The sequence below is a fragment of the Python bivittatus genome, unplaced genomic scaffold, assembly GCF_059951505.1.
Source record: "Python bivittatus isolate LINGU-HERP-01145 unplaced genomic scaffold, Pbiv_v1 ctg000700_np1212, whole genome shotgun sequence".
Taxonomy (NCBI): domain Eukaryota; kingdom Metazoa; phylum Chordata; class Lepidosauria; order Squamata; family Pythonidae; genus Python; species Python bivittatus.
Window position 1 is genome coordinate 21,008,612 of NW_028277098.1, and position 24,794 is coordinate 21,033,405.

Genomic DNA, 24,794 nt, shown 5'->3' on the forward strand with positions numbered 1-24,794 from the left:
ATTAACTTTTTTCCTTCCAAAAGCCAGGAAAAATTCCCTTGTGAGGAAACATGTAATTCTGAAAAAATGGGACAATGGTTACCAGCATCCTCAGAATGTATAAAAGAAACTATTAGTTCATAAACTCTGTACAGTAATCTACGTAACTGCTTCCTGGATAAATCAGAACCCTAGACAGCAGTCATAACATAACTGCATCAATTATATCCTCTCCTCTTCCAGGATAGGACTCATGTTCTTATCTTCACTGACTGGAGCCTAGGTATTGTTCTCTAGAAAGTATAGCTATACATGATGATAATGGAAAGAAATCCTAAAGCTATCCTTCTTCCTCTCATGTTTGCAATTGTCCTATCTTTCTAGACCTACATGGAACATGCAAAATAGTCCAACACATTCTCAACTCAAACATGCTCAGGAAGCCTGAACACTAATGTTTCCATTAGAATCCTCCACTAGATTAGTTTTTCATTATTCAACCAATAGGTGAAATGAAGAATCCCTAGAGGCTGGTGAAATAGAACAAAGTGAATCCAGCTTAAATGATAGCCAGCTTAAGAAATACAAGACACTCACAAATACAATACATTTCTTTGTTATACAGAAGAAAATACAGACACCTCCTATAACCATTGCTGATAAAGGGACTGGAAACGATGCCAGAAGCCACTCTTCCTATTGTGTTTTACTTCTCAGTTTTCATTTTAAGACACAGTATACATATCTCAGTTATTCAAGCTCTTCAAATTTCACTAGTATTCAAGTTCCAGGCTAGCTTCTATGCAAATTTTTAATAAATGAGACTTCTTGGCATGCTTAGTGTTAGAAAGACAATGAAAAAAAAAATGCCAGGGTTTCACAAAGGTATACCAGATGTTCCATGGTGTGGATATGAAAATAAAAATATTTTATTTAAAAATAATTGACATTTCAAAGATTGCCAAATTCTGGGAGATTTTGAAATCTCATTTGGTTGATATTCTCAATTGTTAAGAAATTTGAACCTTAAAAAAATAGATTAATTTTTATTTAACTTGGTGATCGTACAGTTGCAAAACATAGCATTGCCAACATCTGGCTATGTGGCATTCCACAAAAGCTTTTAGTTATGATATAGTGTTCCACATAACAGAAAAGGTTGGAAGGCATTGATTTCAAAGATACATCTATGGTGAAATCTCCTTAGTAAAGGTAAATATGCATTGTGAATACTTCTCTTGTTTAGTGCAGAGTTTAATCTTGCGTAGATAGTAGTTAAGTAGTGATAGAAATATGGCACATTTTCTGGGCAGTACTGGAATGGAGAGATGCTTAGATACATCATAGGCCAAGGAAAGGTGAAAATATTTTTAATAAAAAAATTAATATACAGCTTGACTTTCTTGGACAAGTCATACTATGTTTGTGTTTTCTCCGTAACATTACTTAGTGGTTTACAGGTCCACTGAAGAGCTTCCTGTTTCTCAAAATCCGTATTCATCCTGGAGAGTGATCCAAGAAAAATATGAGCAAAGAAGATGATAGAATACCATAGAAATAGGTAAGACAAACAGGAAATAAATACATGATGAACATGAGTTTACTGATACAGTGCCCCAAGTTCTTCACAAGTAATAATTATGTGGTAAAACCTGGAAAAAGGTGAATTATCCTGGTATTATCTCTCCCTGTAATTTTAGCACAGAAGACTGAAAAAACAAAATCTTGACACAATGCCTGCACAGAAAAAGCTACTTCCCAATACATACAAAACACAACAGAATTTCTGTGATAGAGCTAGTTCATAGAGAGCAATCCCAAACTGCCATCAATCTTCTTCCAATGACCTAAATGTCTGTGTATTTTTATGATGAAGCAGCAGCAGCAGCAGCAGTAGCAGTAGCAGTAGCAGCAGCAGCAAGAGTATCATAGTTTAGCACAAATGACATCAACATGAGGAATATGGAAATTTTCATCCACCCTGAGAAGGATGAAGGGCTGTTTCCTGTTTCCCATCTTTAGGACATGTTGTCTATTCAGGCAACAATAGCCAGAAACAATAGGCTGGCATCTGCTCAATACTGGCTCTGAGAAACGCAGGCACTCCAATGGTAGGCTTAGTCAGCCTAAACCTACTGTGATCAAAAATGACTGCTTGGATGGGAAACAAGGTTCAAGCAGCAGACACATCCATTTCTTCAACCTTTGAAGTTTCTTGACCTCTCTGTGGCCTTCTCCACCACATGCTTACAGTTGCAGAGAAACTGTACAGAAACATTCATTTGCTCATCTGCTTGTACCCAAACAGGCTACAACAGAGACCATTTCCAGTACTTACACTGGAGTTCTTTGAGGAAGAGGGGAGAGGCAAGACATCTGGGTGTATCTTTCCATTTCACAGAATCCCTAAACTCTAGAGAATGATCACTGGAAATTTATGGGAGGGAAAAAACATTGGGAAAGAAAAGGTCAATCCAAAAATGATCTGCCTAATTGGAACATTTTGCCTCTAAAGAAAAACTGAATTGTTTGCACACAATAGTAATTTATAAAATTACCTGAATTATGAAAAAAGATTAAGCCATTTTCTCTCTTTTTCTAGTATTATGAATTTCAGTGGACGTTCTTGAGTACCAGACTATTATGAATGAGTTTTTCCCTTAAGACTAACTAATGAAATGAGAAAGATTTTGCAAGAATTCTTCATTTAGGATCATCCAATGAAAAAGACAGAAAGTTCAGAGTAGATTTTTAAAAATGCCATTTCACTGGATTTGGAAATAAAACTTTTGTAAAACAGTGAGGGTCATGTTAGTTCAGCCATCAATCCTGATGAAAACAGCATTGGTCGCGCTTTTGGATGATCTCTGGCATGGGTGGGATGGTGTTAGTGTGTCCATCCTTGCCTCACTTGACTTCTTGGCAGCTTTCAATACCATCAACCATGGTATCCTTCTGGATCGACTCAGAGGAGTGGGGGTAGGTGGCACAGTGTTGTGCTGGTTCACCTCCTTTCTCCAGAGTCAATTCCAGTTGGTGGCGATTGGGGAAGAGAGATCCCACCCTCGGCCCCTACTGTGTGGGGTGCCACAGGGTCAGTGCTCTCTCCTCTCCTATTCAACATCTACATGAGACCTCTGGGTGAGCTCATTTGTTGCCACAGGGTGAGGTATCATCAATACACTGATTGTACCCAATTGTACATCTTCGCTCCTGGCGATTTAAGTGATGCTATGGATGTCTTACCTGGGTGTACGGAGGCTATGAGGGTCTGGATGGGGAACAACAGGCTTCCAGTGAATGCTGGCAAGACTGCATGGCCTGGGGTTCTGAGGCCCTCCAGTTTGGGATTATACCATTGCTGGTACTGGATGGGGTTGCACTGCCCCAAACAGACCTTGTGCACAACCTACCCCGATTCCAGTTGGTGGCGATTGGGGAAGAGAGATCCCACCCTCGGCCCCTACTGTGTGGGGTGCCACAGGGGTCAGTGCTCTCTCCTCTCCTAATCAACATCTACATGAGACCTCTGGGTGAGCTTCCTGGACTCACAACTCCTGCTCAATGAGCAGATGGCAGTCGTGGCTTGGAGGGCCTTTGCACCACGTCATATTGTGCACTAGTTGCACCCATTCCTGAACTGAGGGGCCTTACTCACGGTTACTCATACCTTGGTCACCTCCCAGTTGGATTACTGCTATGTGCTCTACATTGGGCTGCCCTTGAAGAGTATCTGGAAACTTTAGCTGGTGCAGAATGCGGCAGCATGGGCAGTTATGTGTGTTTCTGGCAGAACACATTACACCTCTGCTTTGTGAGCTGCATTGGTTGTCTGTTTCCGGGTCCGATTCAAGGTGCTGGTGTTGACCTTTAAAACCTTTTATAGGACCAGGTTATTTAAGGGACCACTTCTCCCCGATTTTATCTGCCTCTCCCACTAGATCTAACAGAGTGGGTAAGTTACGGGTTCTGTTGTCTAGGGAGCTACGTTTGGTGGGCCCTAGGCAGCAGGCCTTTTCTGCTGGGGCGCCTGCATTGTGGAACCTTCCCCCCACCCCCAGAAATGAGATTGGCCTCATCACTCCTGAATTTTTGAAGATCCCTCAAGACCTGGTTATGTCAGCAGGCCTGGGGACCCTAGGGGACAGGTAAACTAGTGAGGTGGCTCTATTATTAACATCCCTTCACCTATTATTTTCTTTTCCTGTCTTAGTTTTGTTTTTGTCATTTTTAATGTTTTTTTTTAATAATTACAATATAATGGTTTTATGTAATGAAATGTTTATATATTTATTGTTTTATTGGACTGTTGTATGCCACCCAGAATCACTTTTTGTGAGATGGGCAGCCATATAAATTTGATTAATAAATAAATAAATACATCCAAATTGGAGAGGACAGCATTCTGCTCTCCATCCTATTTTCAGCATTTCAGAGAGTCACTAATTTGCTAGTCAAAGCTATATAAGCACTTTGTATAACATACTCACCTGATTTACATGTGGGGTTATCTGACAGTCCTTCCTGAGCTGCTCCAAGTGCTCAATAAGAAAGTTGCTTACGCCGATCGACTTGCATATGCCTTAATAAAAACAGAAAAGGAAGTACACACGTGTAACCATTTGTCATCGTTTTCTACAACAAACCAAAAGCACAGTGGTTTTAACCTTCTGATGCAGCCCAAGGAATGCTGAACTTAAAGACAGAGGTTCCAGCTTGACCACTTTTTCTCAAATGACCAGACCAATGTTATATTTTAAAACTGGGGACTAAAATGCATAAAATAATAAATAAAAAAATAAAAAATAAAAAAAAATAAAAAATAATATAATATAATATAATAAAAAATAAAAAATAAAATAAAATGCATAAGGTGAAGGACAGAGATGAGCTTAAATGTTTGAAATCAAAGGATGGCCTAAATCTTTCTCTTGATGTTAAATTGCAGAGTCTGCACATAATTGCTGGGAATACATATTGATTCTGCATTTAATTTTGAATATGCTCTGTATAGGAGTTTCAGTAGTAAAAGTTATCTTGGCTGTGTCTCGGAAGCCTTAAGCAAATCACCCTGTTTCAGCTTTAGTCTTCTTCCTACCCCTCTTTTGATTTATAAGGCAAGAAGGATCAGCCTATTCATTTCAAGAATGATGAATTCACCATCAGCTAAAAAAACGTGAGGAAGAGCGATTACGTATACATCAATGTCTGTAGAACACTATGCTGAAAAACATCATGCGGAAGGGGTTGATTGTTGAAAATCCAACATGACAGCATTATCTAAGGATGCTGTCCAATCAAGATCCCTTTAGGAAGCAGTTTTATAATCTAAACACCCTGGGGATTCCCTAGTGGATTCACGTTCCAGGCTAAATTCTGGGAAAAGCTGATGTAGTGTAAGCAAAGAACAATTGGACTTCACCAGGTTGAAAAGGAGGAAATGGTGTTCTGAGCAGTGTGCCAAAAACTAGAGAAAAGTGGAACACTGATAGAATAGGGTATAAGTAAAAAAAAAACTTCAGGGACAAACAGTTCAAACAGACTTCCGACTCCTTCCAGGTTACTACTACAAAAAAAGTTGTTATATAACTTTTTTTTTTTTTTAAATGTAACTATGTTTAAGAAGTCAAGGATTAAGAGCATGGAGTGCACAGATTTTATATTGAGCTTTTCCATTTCTGCTCCTGCCTGCCACTATAATACCCAAGTACCTGAGATCATAATGCTTTCCAAAATAAATACAAATGAGGATTTGTGCAGGCATGTACACGTGTGAAAGGGAACATACAGTGGGGCAAAAAAGTATTTAGTCAGCCACCAATTGTGCAAGTTCTCCCACTTAAAAAGATGAGAGAGGCCTGTAATTTTCATCATAGGTATACCTCAACTATGAGAGACTAAATGAGGAAAAAAATCCAGAAAATCACATTGTCTGATTTTTAAAGAATTTATTTGCAAATCGTGGTGGAAAATAAGTATTTGGTCACCTACAAACAAGCAAGATGTCTGGCTCTCACAGACCTGCAACTACTTCTTTAAGGGGCTCCTCTGTCCTCCACTCGTTACCTGTAGTAATGGCACCCGTTTGACCTTGTTATCAGAATAAAAGACACCTGTCCACAACCTCAAACAGACACACTCCAAACTCCACTATGGCCAAGACCAAAGAGCTGTCCAAGGACACCAGAAACAAAATTGTAGACCTGCACCAGGCTGGGAAGACTGAATCTGCAATAGGCAAGCAGCTTGGTGTGAAGAAATCAACTGTGGGAGCAATAATTAGAAAATGGAAGACATACAAGACCACTGATAATCTCCCTCAATCTGGGGCTCCATGCAAGATCTCACCCCGTGGGGTCAAAATGATCACAAGAACGGTGAGCAAAAATCCCAGAACCACACGGGAGGACCTAGTGAATGACCTGCAGAGAGCTGGGACCAAAATAACAAAGGCTACCATCAGTAACACACTACGCCACCAGGGACTCAAATCCTGCAGTGCCAGATGTGTCCCCCTGCTTAAGCCAGTACATGTCTGGGCCCGTCTGAAGTTTGCTAGAGAGCATTTGGATGATCCAGAAGAGGATTGGGAGAATGTCATATGGTCAGATGAAACCAAAGTAGGACGTTTTGGTCTAAACTCAACTCGTCGTGAATGCTGAGTTGCATCCAAAGAACACCATACCTACTGTGAAGCATGGGGATGGAAACATCATGCTTTGGGGCTGTTTTTCTGCAAAGGGACCAGGACGACTGATCCGTGTAAAGGAAAGAATGAATGGGGCCATGTAGCGTGAGATTTTGAGTGAACACCTCCTTCCATAGCAAGGGCATTGAAGATGAAACGTGGCTGGGTCTTTCAGCATGAAAATGATCCCAAACACACTGCCTGGGCAACGAAGGAGTGGCTTTGTAAGAAGCATTTCAAGGTCCTGGAGTGGCCTAGCCAGTCTCCAGATCTCAACCCCATGGAAAACCTTTGGAGGGAGTTGAAAGTCCATGTTGCCCAGCGACAGCCCCAAAACATCACTGCTCTAGAGGAGATCTGCATGGAGGAATGGGCCAAAATACCAGCAACAGTGTGTGAAAACCTTGTGAAGACTTACAGAAAACGTTTGACCTCTGTCTTTGCCAACAAAGGATATATAACAAAGTATTGAGATGAACTTTTGATATTGACCAAATACTTATTTTCCACCATGATTTGCAAATAAATTCTTTAAAAATCAGACAATGTGATTTTCTGGATTTTTTCCCCCATTTTGTCTCTCATAGTTGAGGTATACCTATGATGAAAATTACAGGCCTCTCTCATCTTTTTAAGTGGGAGAACTTGCACAATTGGTGGCTGACTAAATACTTTTTTGCCCCACTGTATAAATCTGAATTATACTAACAGTCCTAAAATCAAGCAAAAGGAAGTAGTATGGTTAAACTTAACACAAATAGCTTCTCTATATATTGCATGTCACAAAAGAAGGCAAACTCAGATACTTAAGAGTACGGTTTTTAAGGGAGAAATATCTGAGGTAAAACAGTAACCAAAAGCAATTTTAAAGTTTATAAATAATTTGATGTAATCAACAGTCAAGTACAATGGGATGGAATCTAGAACTTATTGTTTTTGCAGTTTTTAGTATTGTTCTTTTTTTTACAATATCATAGGCATTTTAGATAATGATAAATAGTGATGACATCAAAATAAATATTTAAAGTTTAGAGTTTAAGTGATTTACAATTATTTCTCAATACGATATAATGAGCCTGGTTTTATATATTCAATTAATTATTTAATCAATGCAGTGATGAATTTAAAATTTAATGACAACTGTAAATCTTTATTTATTGATGTTTTATTTTCCATCCACTATGTCCTTTTTCACTTGCTTTTTTCTTCTTTTATGTAGTCATTTATTTTATTCCTTAAATTTAAAAATACAGGAAAAAAACATAAAAGGAAAAAGTTCTCAGTGTAACAACCAGTTACCTTTTTCTTAAAAGCCAATGGATAAAACCCAGAGTTTCAGACAGCCTTCTCCAACATCATGCCCCCAGAAGTGCTACAATTTTATCCCAGGATGTCCCAAGGCAATGCAGTCACAGAGGCTATCTGGCTTTCTAAAGAAAACCTCTTTTCTCAACTCACTTTATTTAACTTATTCAATTTAAGCACCGCACAACTCCAGGCTGATCCTGGGCAGCTCACTATACTAATTTTTTTGCTTAGGAAGCTAGGAAGTTTCCATACAAAAGAGAATCTGTTTTGGCTTACAGTAATTATATGGTACAATGGACAATGTGACATTTTCATAGTTCGCAGCATAGCTGATTTAAATGTTATCCTCTGTATACTACATAATATTGCAATGGAAGTTATCTTCATGCCCTGAACAATGGGAATAAAATAGTGATTATCTTCTTTATGGGATTAAGGAATAGAGATCACATTTAGGAATGGAGGAAAATTTGCAATATGGGTAAGAAGAAACAAAGTATTTCTATTATAGACAGTTTAGCCATATATACAAGGCTTAAAAAGGAATTACTGAGAGGCTACAGAAGTATTTTAACTTACTTTAATGGTATATCAGACAGACTTGTGCTAATTCAGATTTCTTTTTTAAGTATACAGTATGAGCGCACAGTAGTATGGTAAAGAGAGTAATTGTTGGGACTTTATCCAACTAATAATGTTTTTAGAAGAGTTGTATGGCTTCTACCAAATTATAATTGCTATAATCCTCATAAAAAGAAAAAAAAAGAATCTTATTACATTATTTCTGATAAGTCTTCAGACTAAAGCTAGGTGAATTTCTACTTAACCTGATGCACCAATCTACAAAAAAGTGGTCTTACTGTCACTGTTGGAGACTACTTGTGCTTTTATAAATAAACATAGTGAGTTATTGGCCCTATCAGTGTTCATAATCCACATACAGTGCATTCACAAAGTATTCAGACCCCCTTCACTTTTTTCAATTTTGTTATGTTGCAGGCTGATACTACATTCATTCAATTTCATTTTTTTTCTCATTAATCTACACTCAGTACTCCATAATGACAAAGTGAAAACAGAATTTTAGAAATGTCTGTAAATGTATTAAAAAGAAAAAACTGAAATATCACATGTACTTAAATATTCAGACCCTTTACTCAGTACTTTGTTGAAGCACCTTTGGCAGCAATTACAGCCTCGAGTCTTTGTCGGTATGACGTGACAAGCTTTGCACACCTGGATTGGGGGATTTTCTGCCATTCTTCTTTGCAAATCCTCTCAAGCTCAGTCAGGTTGGATGGGGACCGTCAGTGGACAGCCATTTTCAGGTCTCTCCAGAGATGTTCAATACAGTTCAAGTCAGGGCTCTGGCTGGGCCACTCTAGGACAGAGTTGTCCCTAAGCCATTCCCTGTGTTGTCTTGGCTGTGTGCTTAGGATCGTTGTCATGTTGGAAGGTGAACCTTCGGCCCAGTCTGAGGTCCTGAGCGCTGTGGAACAGGTTTTCATTGAGGATATCTCTATCCTTTGCTCCATTCAGCTTTCCCTCAACCCTGACCAGTCTCCCAGTCCCTGCTGCTGAAAAACACCCCCACTGCATGAAGCTGCCACCACCATGCTTCACTGTTGGGATGGTACTGGGCAGGTGATGAGTAGTGCCTGGTTTCCTCCAGACATAACATTTAGAATTGAGGCCAAACAGTTCAATCTTGGTTCATCAGACCAGAGAATCTTGTTCCTCGCAGTCTGAGTCTCCTTCAGGTGCTTTTTTGCAAACTCCAAGCAGGCTTTCATGTGTTTGCACTGAGGAGAAGCTTCCATCTAGCCACTCTGCCAGAAAGCCCAGACTGGTGGAGGGCTGCAGTGATGGTTGTCCTTCTGGAACTTTACCCCATCTCCACACAGGATCTCTGGAGCTCAGTCAGAGTGACCATCAGGTTCTTAGTCACCTCTCTTACTAAGGCTCTTCTCCCCCAATTGCTCAATTTGGCCAGGTGACCAGCTCTTGGAAGAGTCCTGGTGTTGCCAAACTTCTTCCATTTGAGAATTATGGAAGCCACTGTGCTCTTGGGAACCTTCAGTGCAGCAGAATTTGTTTTGTAGCCTTCCTCAGATCTATGCCTTGCAATAATCCTGTCTCTGAGCTCTGCAGGCAGTTCCTTTGACTTCATGGCTTTTGCTCTGATACAGTATGTGTTGTCAGCTGTGAGGCCTTCTATAGAGAGGCATGTGCCTTTCCAAATCATGTCCAATCAATTTAATTTACCACAGGTGGACTCCAATCAAGGCATAGAAACAGCTCAGCAACAATGAAGAGAAATGGGAGGCACCTGAGCTAAATTTTAAGTGTTGTTGCAAAGGGTCTGAATACTTATGCTAATGTGATACTTCAGTTTTTCCTTTTTAATAAATTTACAGACATTTCTAAAATTCTGTTTTCACTTTGTCATTATGGGGTACTGAGTGTAGATTAATGAGAAAAAAATGAATTTGAATGATTGTAGTATCAGGCTGCAACATAACAAAATTGAAAAAAGGGAAAGGGGTCTGAATACTTTCCGAATGCACTGTAAACACATACACATGAACTCAGAATAAATAGCCTACTTAATGGACAACTTTCTAGTATTTTTAACAGACAAAATAGTTTAAAAAAATTTAAAAATGTAGTTTTACTACTGGTAGAACATTCAAAGGTATTTTGTATGTAAGCTGGAACAGTATTATTGTACAACACTGTATAAGTAGTATTCTGTAATTAACTCAAATCATTGTGCATTTAACTTGAATCATTGTGTATTTAATTCAAATTTTGCTACAAATGTTCTTAACTATGGGTTGTCTGTAACCCGGGCATTCTTAATCCATGGACTATATGTATATGCTTCCTCAAAGAAGCCAGCTAATGCCAGAAGACTCCATTTAAATATTACTGACTTTATAATAATGGAAACAGTTTAATTCTGTGACTGACAGATGGAAACACGCAAAAAAAATCCTATCTACTTAGATTTCTGTACAGTGAGGCTATCCAATGGCCAGAAAGATTGCATGTTAGGTAATTAAGAAACTCCCAACCATCTGGCCAAACCTGTATCCTTTACAATATATCTGAAAAATCCTGGTAAATGGGTAAAGTATCTAATAACTGGAAGAGGGCAAATGATGTTATTTAATAAATGGGATCCCAGAAATGCAGACCATTCAATCATTAATCAGTATTTTGGAAAATTCTACAGCATATAATAAAGTAATGGATCTGTTAGCTCCTTGAACACATTATGGTGACTATCAGAGTCCAGCACAGATTTGTCAAGGACTAGCTTTGTCAAACATTCTCTCTTTCTCTGCCCTAGGAAGCAGGCAATGGCAAGCCACTTCCGAAATCTTGCCAAGAAAACTGCAGGGACTGTCCAAGCAATCGCTAGGAGTCAACACTGACTCGAAGTCACATATATAAATAGATAGGGAGCTCACATAGCCTCCTCACTAGATTGTGGGAATCTTGTGAACAAATAGATCTTGATTTCAACAAAATGTTTGACATGGCATTTTGAACAAGAAACAGGTTTAGGCTGAATTGCATGTTTTATAGGCTCCTGGAAAACTATATTCAAATAATGTTTATCAACAGTTCCTCATCAAATTGGAGAAAGGCAGGTGTCACAAGGACCCAACACTCTTTAACATCTTTGTTAAAGATTGGATGAAAGGGATAGGAATTCTTATCAAATCTCAAGATCATACAAAACTGGGTCATATAGCTAATAATGTAGAAGGCAAACAACATTCAAAATTATGTTTATGAGTTAGAGAAATGGGTTGAAAATAATAGAATGAAGAGAATAAGCACAATGGCTAGATTAATACATAACACTCAGCTATGAACCAGTTTACAAACCATAAGCTGGGTTCATATAAACTAAGCTAAGCCAAATCAAATAAACCATACTCTATCTTGTAAGATTCAACTCTGTGAATTGCAAAACACAATATATGGCTTAAGTATATGTGAACTAGACCATTATGGCTTGTTCAGCAAACCACAGCTTAATGCAGTATATAACTCAGTACTTTATTGGTGGACTCCAGTGCTTTAATGTGGATTTGCAAGAAAAAATTGAGAAGCCATAAGCACATTTCCCAAAACACTAAGGTAATGCAAATTCAGCAGCCTCTTTCTAGTGAAAACAGGAACTGCAGACTGCAACCAGATAACACAGGAAGATTATTAACATACTAATGAATTGGCACATAGCCATTTGATGCATGAAATCACTGGTGATTTGTCTTGTCACAGAAATCCCACATAAATGGAAAGAACCTGTCCATTTGAAACAGCTGTGTTGTCAACCAAGTATGTCTGCATGACTTCTATTAATGCTAATAGGATCCCAGGATATATAATGGGATGGAAACCTACCTTAATCCAAGATTTAAATATAAATACATATTAGCATAAATTAAAAATTTGCAATTCAGATGCACTATTCAGCTTATATTTGCATACTAAATAGGAGCAGCAACATATCACTTGGTTTTTTACATATCCATAATCAAATACAAAAGCAGTGATTCTATGACACTTAACACTCTTAACAGTTCAGCTTTTAGTGCTGATAGAATGACCCTGAGCCTTTGCTTAGCCTAACTGACTTCACAGATATTTGTGGATAGAATGGGTGATAAATTGAGAATGCTGACATCTTGAAGGAAGAGGAAAAATATAAATACAATGAATACATAAATAAATGTAATGAATTCACTAGTGTATGTTCCAGTGGTTAGAGAATGCCAAAACTCTTAGGTGATTATCAACATTTGCAGCTGTAGGTATGATTCACAGACTTTGCCTCATTGATAATCTGCACATGTAAAAGTTAGCATTAATCAAGTTTCCTATGTTTTACTTTAACATATACCTGAGACAAAGCTAATGTCATAAGATATACCTTTTTTTTTTTTTTAAGTAAACAGAGCTTACAGAGCTTAAGAAACTTTTTGTAAATTGAGCCTATAAAGTTGTACAGGTAGACCTCGCTTAATGACTGCCCTGTTTAGCAAATGTTCAAAGTTACGACTACACTGAAAAAGTAACTTCACAATGAATCCTTGCATTTATGACCATTGCAGTATACTGTGGACACATGATCACCATTTGCATACTTCACAACTGGCTTCTGACAAGCAGTCAATGGAGAAGCTGGCAATAAAATCACAAGTCACAAGTGAGGTTGTAAGTCTGTTGCAGTCACATGTTGTTTCACTTAGCAACTGTGGTAGCTAAGTGAGGACTACCTGTATTCAATAACAAAACTTCATTATGGCCATAGATCAGACCAAACTTAGAGTGAAAGATAAACTTTCTTCCTTTTAATGTACATCCAAAGAGTTATCAAATTAAACAGATTAGTCATCCTGACCCCATAATGGCGATCTTCTGACTGCACAGCCTTTATGCAAGGTAGCAGAATTTGGCAACTGTATAGGCAACTGTGGAACCTCTGTCTGCAACAAAATAACTTGGGTCAAATTCCTCTATTCAACTGGGCAAATTTTTTAAAAATGTCTCTAGCAGCTTTTGTCTCAGGTCAGAATAAAATATTTAGCACAGAAAATACATACCATAGATTAGTTTCACCTGAACTGTGTGGCATAACCTCTGTGATAATGGAATTTTGCTGAATCTGCCCTCCAAGACTGCTGAGAGAAGATTATTAAAATGAGCCTTAATGAAGGCCCACTGATCATTATAATAGGTAAGAATATACAGAGATTTTTGTTGGGATGAGCTTGTGAGTTTTCCTAAGTAATCAATGAATCTTCATAGTTTGGCTCAGCTCACTTTGAAATTCAGTATCACTGATCTGTTGCCTAATTATTTCCAGCTCCAATATTAGCAAAAACTCAGGTGCTAATGTTGGGTTCACAATTTCACTGTTAAAGGTTAGTGTAACAGTGCCACCAGCATACCTTACATTTTACATGTTTCCACCAGTCAAAATAGCCTCAAGAGCCACTGGAAGCATTTTTAGATGAGGACCATTGAGACTCCTGAGCAGAGCCCAAGTTAAGACTTGTTTCCAGCAGTACACCTGAAATTAGCTATACTGACTAGACTCTCTGACAAATATCACTCATACTAATGACCATATTTCAATTTGTGTCCTGTTAACTGGGTTTACAACCCATAATACTGCAATTTGCCTAATATAATCTGTTAGTACAGGTCAGACTCCCAGAGGTTAAATCTGTGATGAAAAAAGAGGTAGCAGTATTGTAATAAGTAAGCCTACATAGACCATACAAATAAATCAATTTTCCAAAAGTAGCCTAGAACAAACCTGTATTCCATTGCAGCATGGAAAAGGCATGGGTCAGCAACGTATTATTTTGTAGTACTTTTTTCCCCATTAATTGATATTGCTTCAAAGAATTACATAATTTACAATAATATTACAGCAGAATAATAGATTATATAAATGTAAATACTTTTTATATACATGTAAACTTATACTAAGAAGATTACAATTACCTCTGTTGAGCTAGCAAGCCAGAGGCAGTTAATTTTGATACAGATGCATAAAGCCAGCTGTTCTCTTCCAGATATGCCACGCTAGTATCAATGACCACCCTTGTCTACTCTATTAATCCAATGTATCTTCATTACAAGGGTTTGACTTCTGCAAGGACAAGATGAAAGTTTCACTACGTTTACTGTGACTTTCACATAGGTATGCAAGGTAGTTTTTATCTAAAATACGGTTACTATCACTGCAAATGAAGACCTGTCCTTCCAGAAAAGGCCTCACAAGAGGAGGAAAGAAACTAGAGACAACTTTGCTTTTTCCCTTCAGGGTGGTTTTCTATGCAAATAACACAGTATGAACTACAATAAAATTAGCTTCTTGGCAGAACAAATATTAACTCATGTTAACTAATTTTTCTGGTGTGTGGGTTTCTGTCAGACACCTAGAAGTGGGGGGGGGGAGCAATAATCTGCTTTTGCAGCAGAAAAAAACAAATTAGCATGAGATATTCATGTGTTTTAACATGGCCCTAAAATAGATTTGTCTCACACAACAAAATCTATTATCAATAAGTATACAAAGGTAGAACCTTTAAAAATGTTTGATACTAAATCAGACATAAACATAGTTACTTATGTGTAGGAAGAAATACATTTCTACCCCCAAGCTTCTAGCCAAAACTACTTTGCCAGAAAAAGATCATCAGAAGATCAGAAAAATCAATTGGTAGGACCACAAGCTATTTAAGCCCCTACTTGGTTTCTGCAAACCTTTTTGGATTACAGCTCTCATCATCTCCAAACCATGACCAGGTTAGTCATAACTCGGTAGATCTAGCAAGCCCCAGATTGAGAAAGGGTCATTTAAGATAAGCAATGCTATCTCCAAGATCTGGGAAACTCTTAAATAAAGCAATATTGGTGATCCTTCTGGAAGAAATAGAGATCTACAAATCATGAGCTTTTTTCTAGCTTTCATGATGGTCCCATGCCAAGTAAGAAAAGTCATGCTGCTATAATGACGAACACTTTTCTGTCCTTGGAACTCAAGCAAATGCTTGACCTCACTCCCTCTCAAGTCTGTATTGTGCAGGTGACAGTTTAGCTGAACACTGAATGCTGCTATGCAATATTTGCTGGTCAGAAAAAAATGGTCTTCAAACAAACTCCACATAAAGATCAAAAAGAAGAGGGAAAAGTACTCCATATACAGAATAAGATGGACATGCTGATCTTTTTAACACTAAGATTCATAAATAAATGTTCTCAGCAGCAAAGCTTTGTTTGACTACAATAGCAAGCCTTATCTTTCCTAAACACTGCTATGGGTGTGTATCAAGAATTTTAAACCTTGAGCATTAATTGTACCAACTCATACATCAAAATACCTTTCAGAACTTTTTTCTGAATCATATTATATTTATAATATTATTTGCTCAAAAGATACACCTTATGCCACACTCTCTGACTCATTACAGGAAGAACAAAAAAAAAGAACAAAAAAAAGAAACTACTCAAGAAATGCACCTTCAGTTCTCAAGTTGTTGGCTTTTTCCCAACAGAGGCTTTGTGACAAACTGAATAATGGACAGATGGTCAACAAGTATACAAACAGAAGCAATGGAGATTAAAACATGTACTATGGAATGACCCAAGTTCTCTTGAGACTATGTATTCTTATGGTCTACTGTATTCAGAGATGAATAGTAATGGAAGGAAACAGGATTTGGTTGGGAGGAAACAAACTGAAACTTAATCAAGTTAGGAGTATTATGAGTTAATGAACTGTTGGAGTAGGCAACATTTAGCCTATTCTGAAAGGGACTGCCCCTTGAAAAATAAAGAAAAAATGTGAATACTTCTTCAGCACTGTTTTGAAGGGTCAGGTTACAGCAGCAATTAGGAAGACAGGTAGACCTCGCTTAACAACTGCTCTGTTTAGTGACCATTTGAAGTTACAATGGCACTGAAAAAGTAACTTTATGACCGGTCCTTACATTTACAACTGTTGCAGTATCCCTGCAGTCACATGATTGCCATTTGTGCACTTCACAGCTGGCTTCTGACAAGCAGAGTCAACAGAGAAGCCTGCAGTAAAATCACAAGTCTCAGTCATATGATGTCTCCTTTAATGACCCACAGTGATTCACTTAATGACTGCAGTGGAAGTGAGGTCATAAGCCTGTCATGGTCATGTGATGTTTTGCTTAGCGACAGAGTTGCCAGTCCCAATTGTGGTTGTTAAGTGAGGACTATCTGTACCTACTGCCAGTTTCAGCTAGTACTTCACTTATGCCCTTTTCTGAAATAGTTAGAATGGCTGTAACCATTATCCATGCTCCAAATTTGATTACTATAATCTGGGGCTTTGCCTGAAGACGTGCTGGAAAAGTGCCACCACTAGGCTACTCTCCATTTGAAACACAATACTTCACTATTGAGCAGTCTTCACAAGTCTGCTTGTTTGATTCATCTTTCAGTTCAAAATATGGGTTCTATGTCTTTTAAGCTCTAAGTGGATAGGGGCATACATGGCTTAAGAAAGACCATCTTCCATACTTCTCCTATATGAAATCCTTTCTATATTCTGTTCTTACTCTGAGTATCCCCACAGACTGAATTTCGACAACAATTCTCTAGAAGCAGAAACTTTGCTGTGTGGAAGATCCTTCACAGGAAGATGTGCCAGATCTTACTACTGTGTTGCTTCAGAAATCAATCAAAATCCTAGTATGCAGGATCAGCTGATTTTCTTGTCCATCTTCCAACCCATACAAGTCATTCCCTATTCAGACAATCATTATTGGTTTTTGAGATTCCAAAGATAATCATATTATTTTATCTTTGTCCTTCAGGTGATGCTGAAGGCAGCTGCAATGCTGAATCCCTTTCATTACTGGCTTTTCCTCTCATTAGATCCCAACTTGCAATTGTACTGAGATACACTAAGTAGTTTGTTTCCTTTGCAGATAAACTACAAGATCCATAGGGAACAACAAATGAATCACTACCTTCCTCCCCAAACTCTAAGTTTTCTCCAGTTCTGTACTCTTCTACAGGAGAAAAAATATTTATAGAAGGGGACAGCAGAAATAGGGAGGGGAGAGGAACAGGCACCTTTCATAGCGTATGCAACACTACCAATCGCAGCTAATGTTCATGGACAGAATCCCTAGTCTAACTTTGGTGCCTAATATGAGACATTTAATAGCAAATACTCAGCCAGCAAAAGCACACACAATTATTAAAGGGGCTTGCTCAGTAAGCAAGGTAAAATCTGTGCTCATGTAATTCCATGTCACTGGTTACTCTCCTGGGTTAAGGCTGCAAACAAGGCCAGACTAGAACTTGCTGTACCATAGAAAGCCTTCTGCTTCATTCAGACCAGTCTGAAGAAGACAAACGTAGCTGGCCTTCCTCCAAAGACAGATCTTTAGAGGCTTTATTGCAGACCAACGTGGCAAGAAACACTGACAACTGCAGGATGGGAGCAAAACTGGCAGGAGATCTGGAATTTCTAGAAGGAACTCAGCAGAAGGAATAGAAAAAAGAACAGCCACTATTTGTCCTTCCATTTCCTTACCTCTAGCTCATTTAACCTCCAGCCCAGAGCTATAATTGTTCCCTCCATCAAATACTATATTGTTTTTCTGGAATGCAATGGCCCAGACTGCTAACCTAAAGCTGGCTCAGAAAATATAGCACCTTCCATCTTTCACCTGAGCAGTGAACACCCCGTAGGAAAGAAAATGAGTTCCATTCCTCAAACAAACCTAAGCCTGCTCAATCAATGGGTTGCTCTTGCAAGCTAGCACCTTAAAATAAGGAAAAACAACCTTTATCTCATCCAGCTTCTCACACCAACAATGGCTGAGAACATTTATGTATGCACCAGGCCAACCATGTTTGGTCTCAGAAGCTAGGCAGATCACCTGAGAATCTCAAAGTGGTTGATTGATCACAAGGTTCCCCTCAAGATCCGGATGGCCCCCATTCTGCTGTTTTTTAGAGGAGCCATGAAAACTTGGCTCTTCATTAGGCCCTCAGCAAGGAAGAGTGAAAAACCTTGCTTCATCATACTTGCCATCTTTTATCTTTATCATTCATGCTTTATTAATTTGATTATAATTTCTTTGATTGTTGTGAGTCTCCCAGACTCTCTGAGAATTGGGAGGCAAGTTTTTATTATTATTGTTGGTCACACAGTCAGCTAGTTGTTTAGAATGGATTTGGTATTTTTATCCACCTATCAATATTATTATTATTATTGTTGCTGTTGTTGTTGTTGTTGTTGCAAGCAAACAATCTTCCTGAAAGGCAGCAATGGCAAGCCACTTCCCTAATGCTGCCAAAAAGTCTGTGTGTCCATAGCCACCAGGAGTCAAGCCCACCTTGAGGGTATTTTTACTTTATAGTGTTTATGCTCCATTTTTCAATGAGTACTGAGGACTGCTCATGAAATCAGAAGTTATCAAATAAATAAACCATATCTGGAAGTTAAATCCATAAGTGTCATTCTGTAGACACTTTGAATGTCATTCCTTTCACCCAATCCATTGATAGCAACATCTCCTTGTGACCAGATGTTGAAACAAATAACCCAATCTCAAGCCCTCTAAGAAGGTGTGAGAGTCATACTTCCAAAGAGAGGGAAACAGGAAGGCACAAATATCAGCAGTGCACAAGGCTTCCTCAAGTATAAAGCTGATAGGAACTACAGAGCTGGGGGAGGGCAAATGTCAGTATACACTCTATTCCCCTCCTGCTATTATATTCCCTAGATACAAAATGCTGCTTATATTACATATCTCAAAACTTAGAGGCTATCAAAGATCATCTCCTCTAATTTCCTCAAGAGGAAAAAAGGCATATATAAACAGATTGAATCTGACAGAGGCATCTACAAAAAATCCACTTTCACATTAGCTTTTTATGGCTTTAGTCACAACTTCATTTTATCCATCTATGGAATTTCCCATTTCCTTTAAATATATTTCTTTTATTATGATTTATGTCAACCCTTTAAGGTAGGCCAGATCAAGACACAGGCTCAGCAAGGATTCCAGGAATGGTCTTTATTAGAGAAAGGTTGAATAATGGAATCTTGAAAGTCCATCCAAATTTCTTTCTCTCCCATCTTACGTTAAATAAAATCAAGGTGGGATTATTCTGAGTTTCTTTTCCATGCTTCCTGCTTTCTCAGGACTGTATAAACCTTTCTGCAAGCCCCCCCTTAATGTTCCTTCCTTCCTTCCCTCCTTTATATCTTGATGAATCCTTCCCTATCACCAAGGTCAGCTCTAAATTCCTTTACACTTACTTCATTTGTTGGATTTATATGCAACTGTTCTTCCAAGAGCTCAAGACAGCTTACATGGGGATCGCCCTTCATTTTATTCCCCCAACAGCAACCATGTTGCACATATTTTATTTATTTACTTACCAAATGTATATGGCTGCCAATCTCATATAATGATTCTAAGTGGCTCACAACAATCCATAAAACAAAGTTAGAGATGAAATTACCTTTCCCCCTTGTCTCTGAAAGACAGTCACTGGCTCAAAGTCGCCTGTGAATTTCCATGACTCAGGCAAACTTAAACCTGGGTCTCCCTGGTCCTAGTTCAACACCTTTAATCACTACACTATAATGGCTTTCATATTTCCTTTTACAAATAACTTTAAAACCCTATTTTATGACAATCAAGGTACATTTTTTGTAATGAGTCACAGTGGGAAACTTGGAAACATTCACCCCCTCTTAGTGAATGGTAAATGTAAAAAGTAATTAAGTGCAAACATAAATTTATGAAGTCTTCTCCAATCTGGTAACCTTCAGAGGAGTTGAGCTAAAGCTCCCTTAGCTCCAGTCAACGTGACCAATTTCAAGTAATGGAAAGAGTTATAGGAGTTATAGACTAACTATCTGGAGGATATCAAATTGAGGCAGGCTAGTTTTGCAGTTTATAAGTAAATAAGCTTGATATGATATGAGATAAATAGATCTGCTAGATCAAAAAAATTATATTTAATTTTGTTACTTATTATCTCAAATATACAGGAAAATGCCATAAACCAGCAGTGCACAGTTACAGAGGAAATGAAATCCAGTTGTGCCACTTGGGGAAGTAAAGTATGCATAATATATTTTGAATAAAAGAAAGCACAAAGGACTTTATACACTGCCTTATAAGGCTTGCCAATGGGCTCCTCCTCAAATTGAAACTAGTTTTGCCAGGCCATTCCTTATTTGCCTCAACTGCTCACTCTCATATGTAAAACTGAATGGCAGAAAAACTCTCAGAAAGCTGCTACTGCTGCTTGTTTTATTTAAAAATGCCTGAGCTGAGGAGAATGGGTCAAAAGTGAAGATGTCCTTAGATAAGATGATATATCGTGAGCTGAAGGACAAGACATGGGACCAGACTGAGCTTTTGGATGAGCAGTGGCTTAATCCTAGCACAGATAAAGCCCTGCCAGTTTGCATACTGAAGAGGTGTACAAAATAGGAATGAATAAGACTGTTCTGCTTATCATGGCAACTGATAACAAGCTGTGAAGGCTTGACATTTCTAATGTCCCTTTCATAAACACCTGTTTGTGAATTGCAAGACTGCAAAAGGTATCCACAAATCTCACCCCCTTTCTCTATGCTTAGCTTCAACATGTAGACTGCACTAACATATTTTACAAAGTTACTTAGATCTTGGAGTAGTTCCAACTTTAAAATGATAATTAAACTAAAAATAAAAACTTAGTGTTGTTGGAATGGGAGCCCAGTTACTATCCTAGGAAGGAAGGAGAGACTTGCAAGTAGGGCAATCCTCAGGGCAAGATTCAGTGTGCATAATGTTACTATTACTAAGAGAATGCATTCTGATAATTCATCAGTGATATGTAAAGCACAATTTCAGTAATGTTTTCTCAAAGTTTATTGAGATAGAGACTCAGTCCTTGACAGTCAATTGCAATATGCACAACCACATGGCAAACATAACTATAGAATAATCAGCAGCATTATATCAGAATCATAAGCACAACAACATCAGTTGAAAACATTTAGGAGATCCTTGTAGCCATGTCCTGAATTTCCACTTTGAAGCAGTAGCACACAACTAAGAACACCTCAGGAGAGAGGAATATGTTCTAGCAATTCAATAAAACCTTGTTTTAAAGGAACCTATATGGCTTGACATCCATGTACCTACAAGACCACCAGAGATTCAACCCATCCAAGGAAGTCCTCAAAGGAGAAGTTGCTCATGGTACCCCACTCCCATGAAGTGAGGGGAGGTTGAAACTAGAAAGTATTACTTCTCCATCATTACACCTATGCTATAGAACAGGTTCCTGGTTGAAGTTCAACTGGCCTCCACTGTGATGGCTTTCCAGAAACTTTTAAAGAGTAAAATATTTAAGAGGGCCTTTAAAGTGTGATTTTCCAGTACTTTTACTCAGATATTATCTATTTATTGTTAGCTACTATATTAATGGTTTGTTCTTTTAGTGTACTATATTGTGTTACTCTTAACTGGCATGTAACATTGTACTGTACTTTATTATTTTATAATTTTTTGAGAAGCCTAGAAAATTCAGCAGCATACAGATAAATCAATAGATTCCTTATGAAAATTTATTCACCTCCAGCTTCTGGCATGCCAGAATTCTGGAATTCCATATCTCAATCTAGCCTATATTCTTAGGTGTTGTGAATAACAGACTCTTTGAATTTGTTTCAGCCTTAGAGGGGTGGGTGTGGGTGGGTCCTAAGCTATAAATTAGCAGCAATGACCAATTTAGCTCTTGACAAACATACTAGAACAGCCTTCCCCAAACTGGGACACCTCAAATGTGTTCCTCAGAACTTCCAGGCAACAGGCTTGTAGAAAATTTTAGAAGGTGGAGCCACATTTGGAGGACAGCAGGTGGGAGAGACTATATCAGACATGATATTGCAAAGTTCAGGCACACTGAAGCAATAGACTGTAACATTTCAGTTTGAGTCTCCACGTACATAATGTCCATATATGTAATATCCACAATCTTCCTTCCCATGTTAGGCTTAAATAGGTCCAAAATACCCAAATGAGCAAAATACCCCCGAGATAATCCCTGCCCCGTCATATAAATTTTGAACTGTTTCCATTACATATCCTGTGAGATATAAACCATATAGTTATATAGTTCATTTAAAAAATTGAGGCATTTAAATGCATATAATAAAATGGACCTGGGGTTTGTGAAAATGAACAGCAGAAGATGAGACACTGGAGTAGGAACAGAAATTACAAGACTGAGATGAAAGCTGCAATTTAACTGATAAGGCCGATTGTTGTTAGAAAATGGAAAATCTGAAATCACAGGAAAGTTATCAGTCAATTTCTTTAGAGTCAAAATGTTCTAATTAATGCAACAACCAATACCACCTACCCAAATTTAAGAACACAAATAGTAAATTAATTATAGCATTTAAAAATACATTTCAAATATCAAAAGTAATTAAGTTAAATCCTACTTTTCAAATATCAAAAGCTATTAAGTCAAGTCAACAGTCTTTACAAAATCCCTGTAAAACACATCACTAGTTTTCTAAGACAACCTAAATGAGTTTGTGGCTAAGGAAAGATCTGAAATAAATTCTTCTCCAGCTCTCATTCTTCTAGTGTAATCCAATAAATATTTACCCAGAAGTAAATGAGAATGTTCAGTAGTGCTTACTCTCTTGTATGTATGTATGTTAGGATTGCAAAGCTGAACAATCAAACAAACAATGTAAATTAAAAGACAGCTCAAGAAATCCCAGATCAGTGCCATAAGACAAATAGTATGATTAAGTATTATCTGAATGTCAACTGAAAGTTTAGTGGTTAATTATGCAAATGAAGCATTTAATCTTTTTTTCCTCATGGGCTACTGCATTTCAGCCTCCACATTTATTAACATTTGCCTATCATTTCAGAAACACATGGTCAGAGGTTCTAAAACTCTGCTTCACACAAGAAAGAAAAATGGTGATTTGTAGAGCAGATGAGACCAGACAACACAGAAGCTATTTTAACTCACATGAGATTTACATGCCATTAATTTGAATAATGTAAGAAGGGAGAAAATCGCAAATAGCATGCAAGGGGAGATGGCTCCATAAGAACTATAAAGCTCTGAATTATAGTGATAAATTAAGGTAGCTTCCAACATCCAATTTTAATTCCTCATACAATATTCAATCTAGTATAGACAGATAATCTAGCTGAATTGATACACATAAGAAGGAAATGGTAGAGAGTAACAGCAAGGGCAGGGATATTATCTAGCCAATTTGTGAAAACTATCCATTAAATTTTTGGACACAAAGCCGCAAAACCAAAATCTCACATTTTTCCTGTTTGTCTAGACAGAGAAGGAAGGAAAGCCCAAAGTGAATCTGAGTTAGATTGGGCTTTGAATATAAATACAACACCACAGCCCTGATGTGATTGAACTCCTGACTTTTCCAATGGCCAACCTGTCCAGGCAGAACAGGAAAAATATGAAAGTCTGGCTTAATTGTTCAACTGCATTGAAAATACTTGGACAAGAAGCTGATAAGAAATCAGCTGATTCCTTTTTAAGAGAAATGGATATGTATAGTTATGGTTTATAGATGAAAATGTCTCCCAAATGTTTACATGAACATGTAGGACTCTTGGGCACAACAGTTATTACCTCAACCCAATCCTAAGCAAAAGTGTGATCAATGCGTTTAGGAATGCAGCTGATCCCTTTTAATTTGTAAAGCCTTTAAAATTGTTCTAATTATTGGTTTACCATATCAGCAATATTAATAAGAGGGGGAAAATGTTACATAAGGGGGGAAATTGCTTAAACCCTCGTAGAATACTTTCATTGGCCATGCTAAACAGGGAGATAAAGTAATGTCTCCCTGTCTTCAGTTCAGCAACCAGAAACAAGTAATCTTTTATAATCAAGAATTACCATCCCACTCAAAAGGAATTCTTCATATGGAAAATATTTTTGTCAGTCTTAACATTTCAAAACCACTGCATTTTTCAAGGGTTTCGGTTTAACTTTGGTTAAATTGTATGATTTAGAGCAGATTCCTGAATTTATGATATCGAGACAAGAACCCCAACTTCAATTCTATCTAAAGCTGGAGAGGATGATGGGATCACAAAGTTTGAGAATCCTTCTCTTATTGGTATTCTTGTGATTCACCATGTTTTTTATCTCTGATGACATAATGCAGATTTTTTTCGAGAGGTCTTAGTGCATCTTAATTATTAACTATTTAGAT

At 37.8% G+C, this 24,794-nt stretch overlaps 1 protein-coding gene across 3 annotated transcripts in view; it reads right to left on the reverse strand.

The window, feature by feature from the left end:
• LOC103049047 (putative oxidoreductase ZK1290.5) overlaps positions 1-24,794 on the reverse strand; it is a 91,798-nt gene that overhangs the window by 26,898 nt on the left and 40,106 nt on the right. For all 3 annotated transcript variants that reach the window (XR_015798449.1, XM_015887425.3, XM_007420244.4), the window contains exon 4: positions 4,470-4,561. Coding sequence is in view for 2 of the 3 variants with exons in the window: in XM_015887425.3 (XP_015742911.1) it covers positions 4,470-4,561 (92 nt within the window). In the remaining variant the exon portion in view is untranslated. The remainder of the gene's footprint in view (positions 1-4,469; positions 4,562-24,794) is intronic.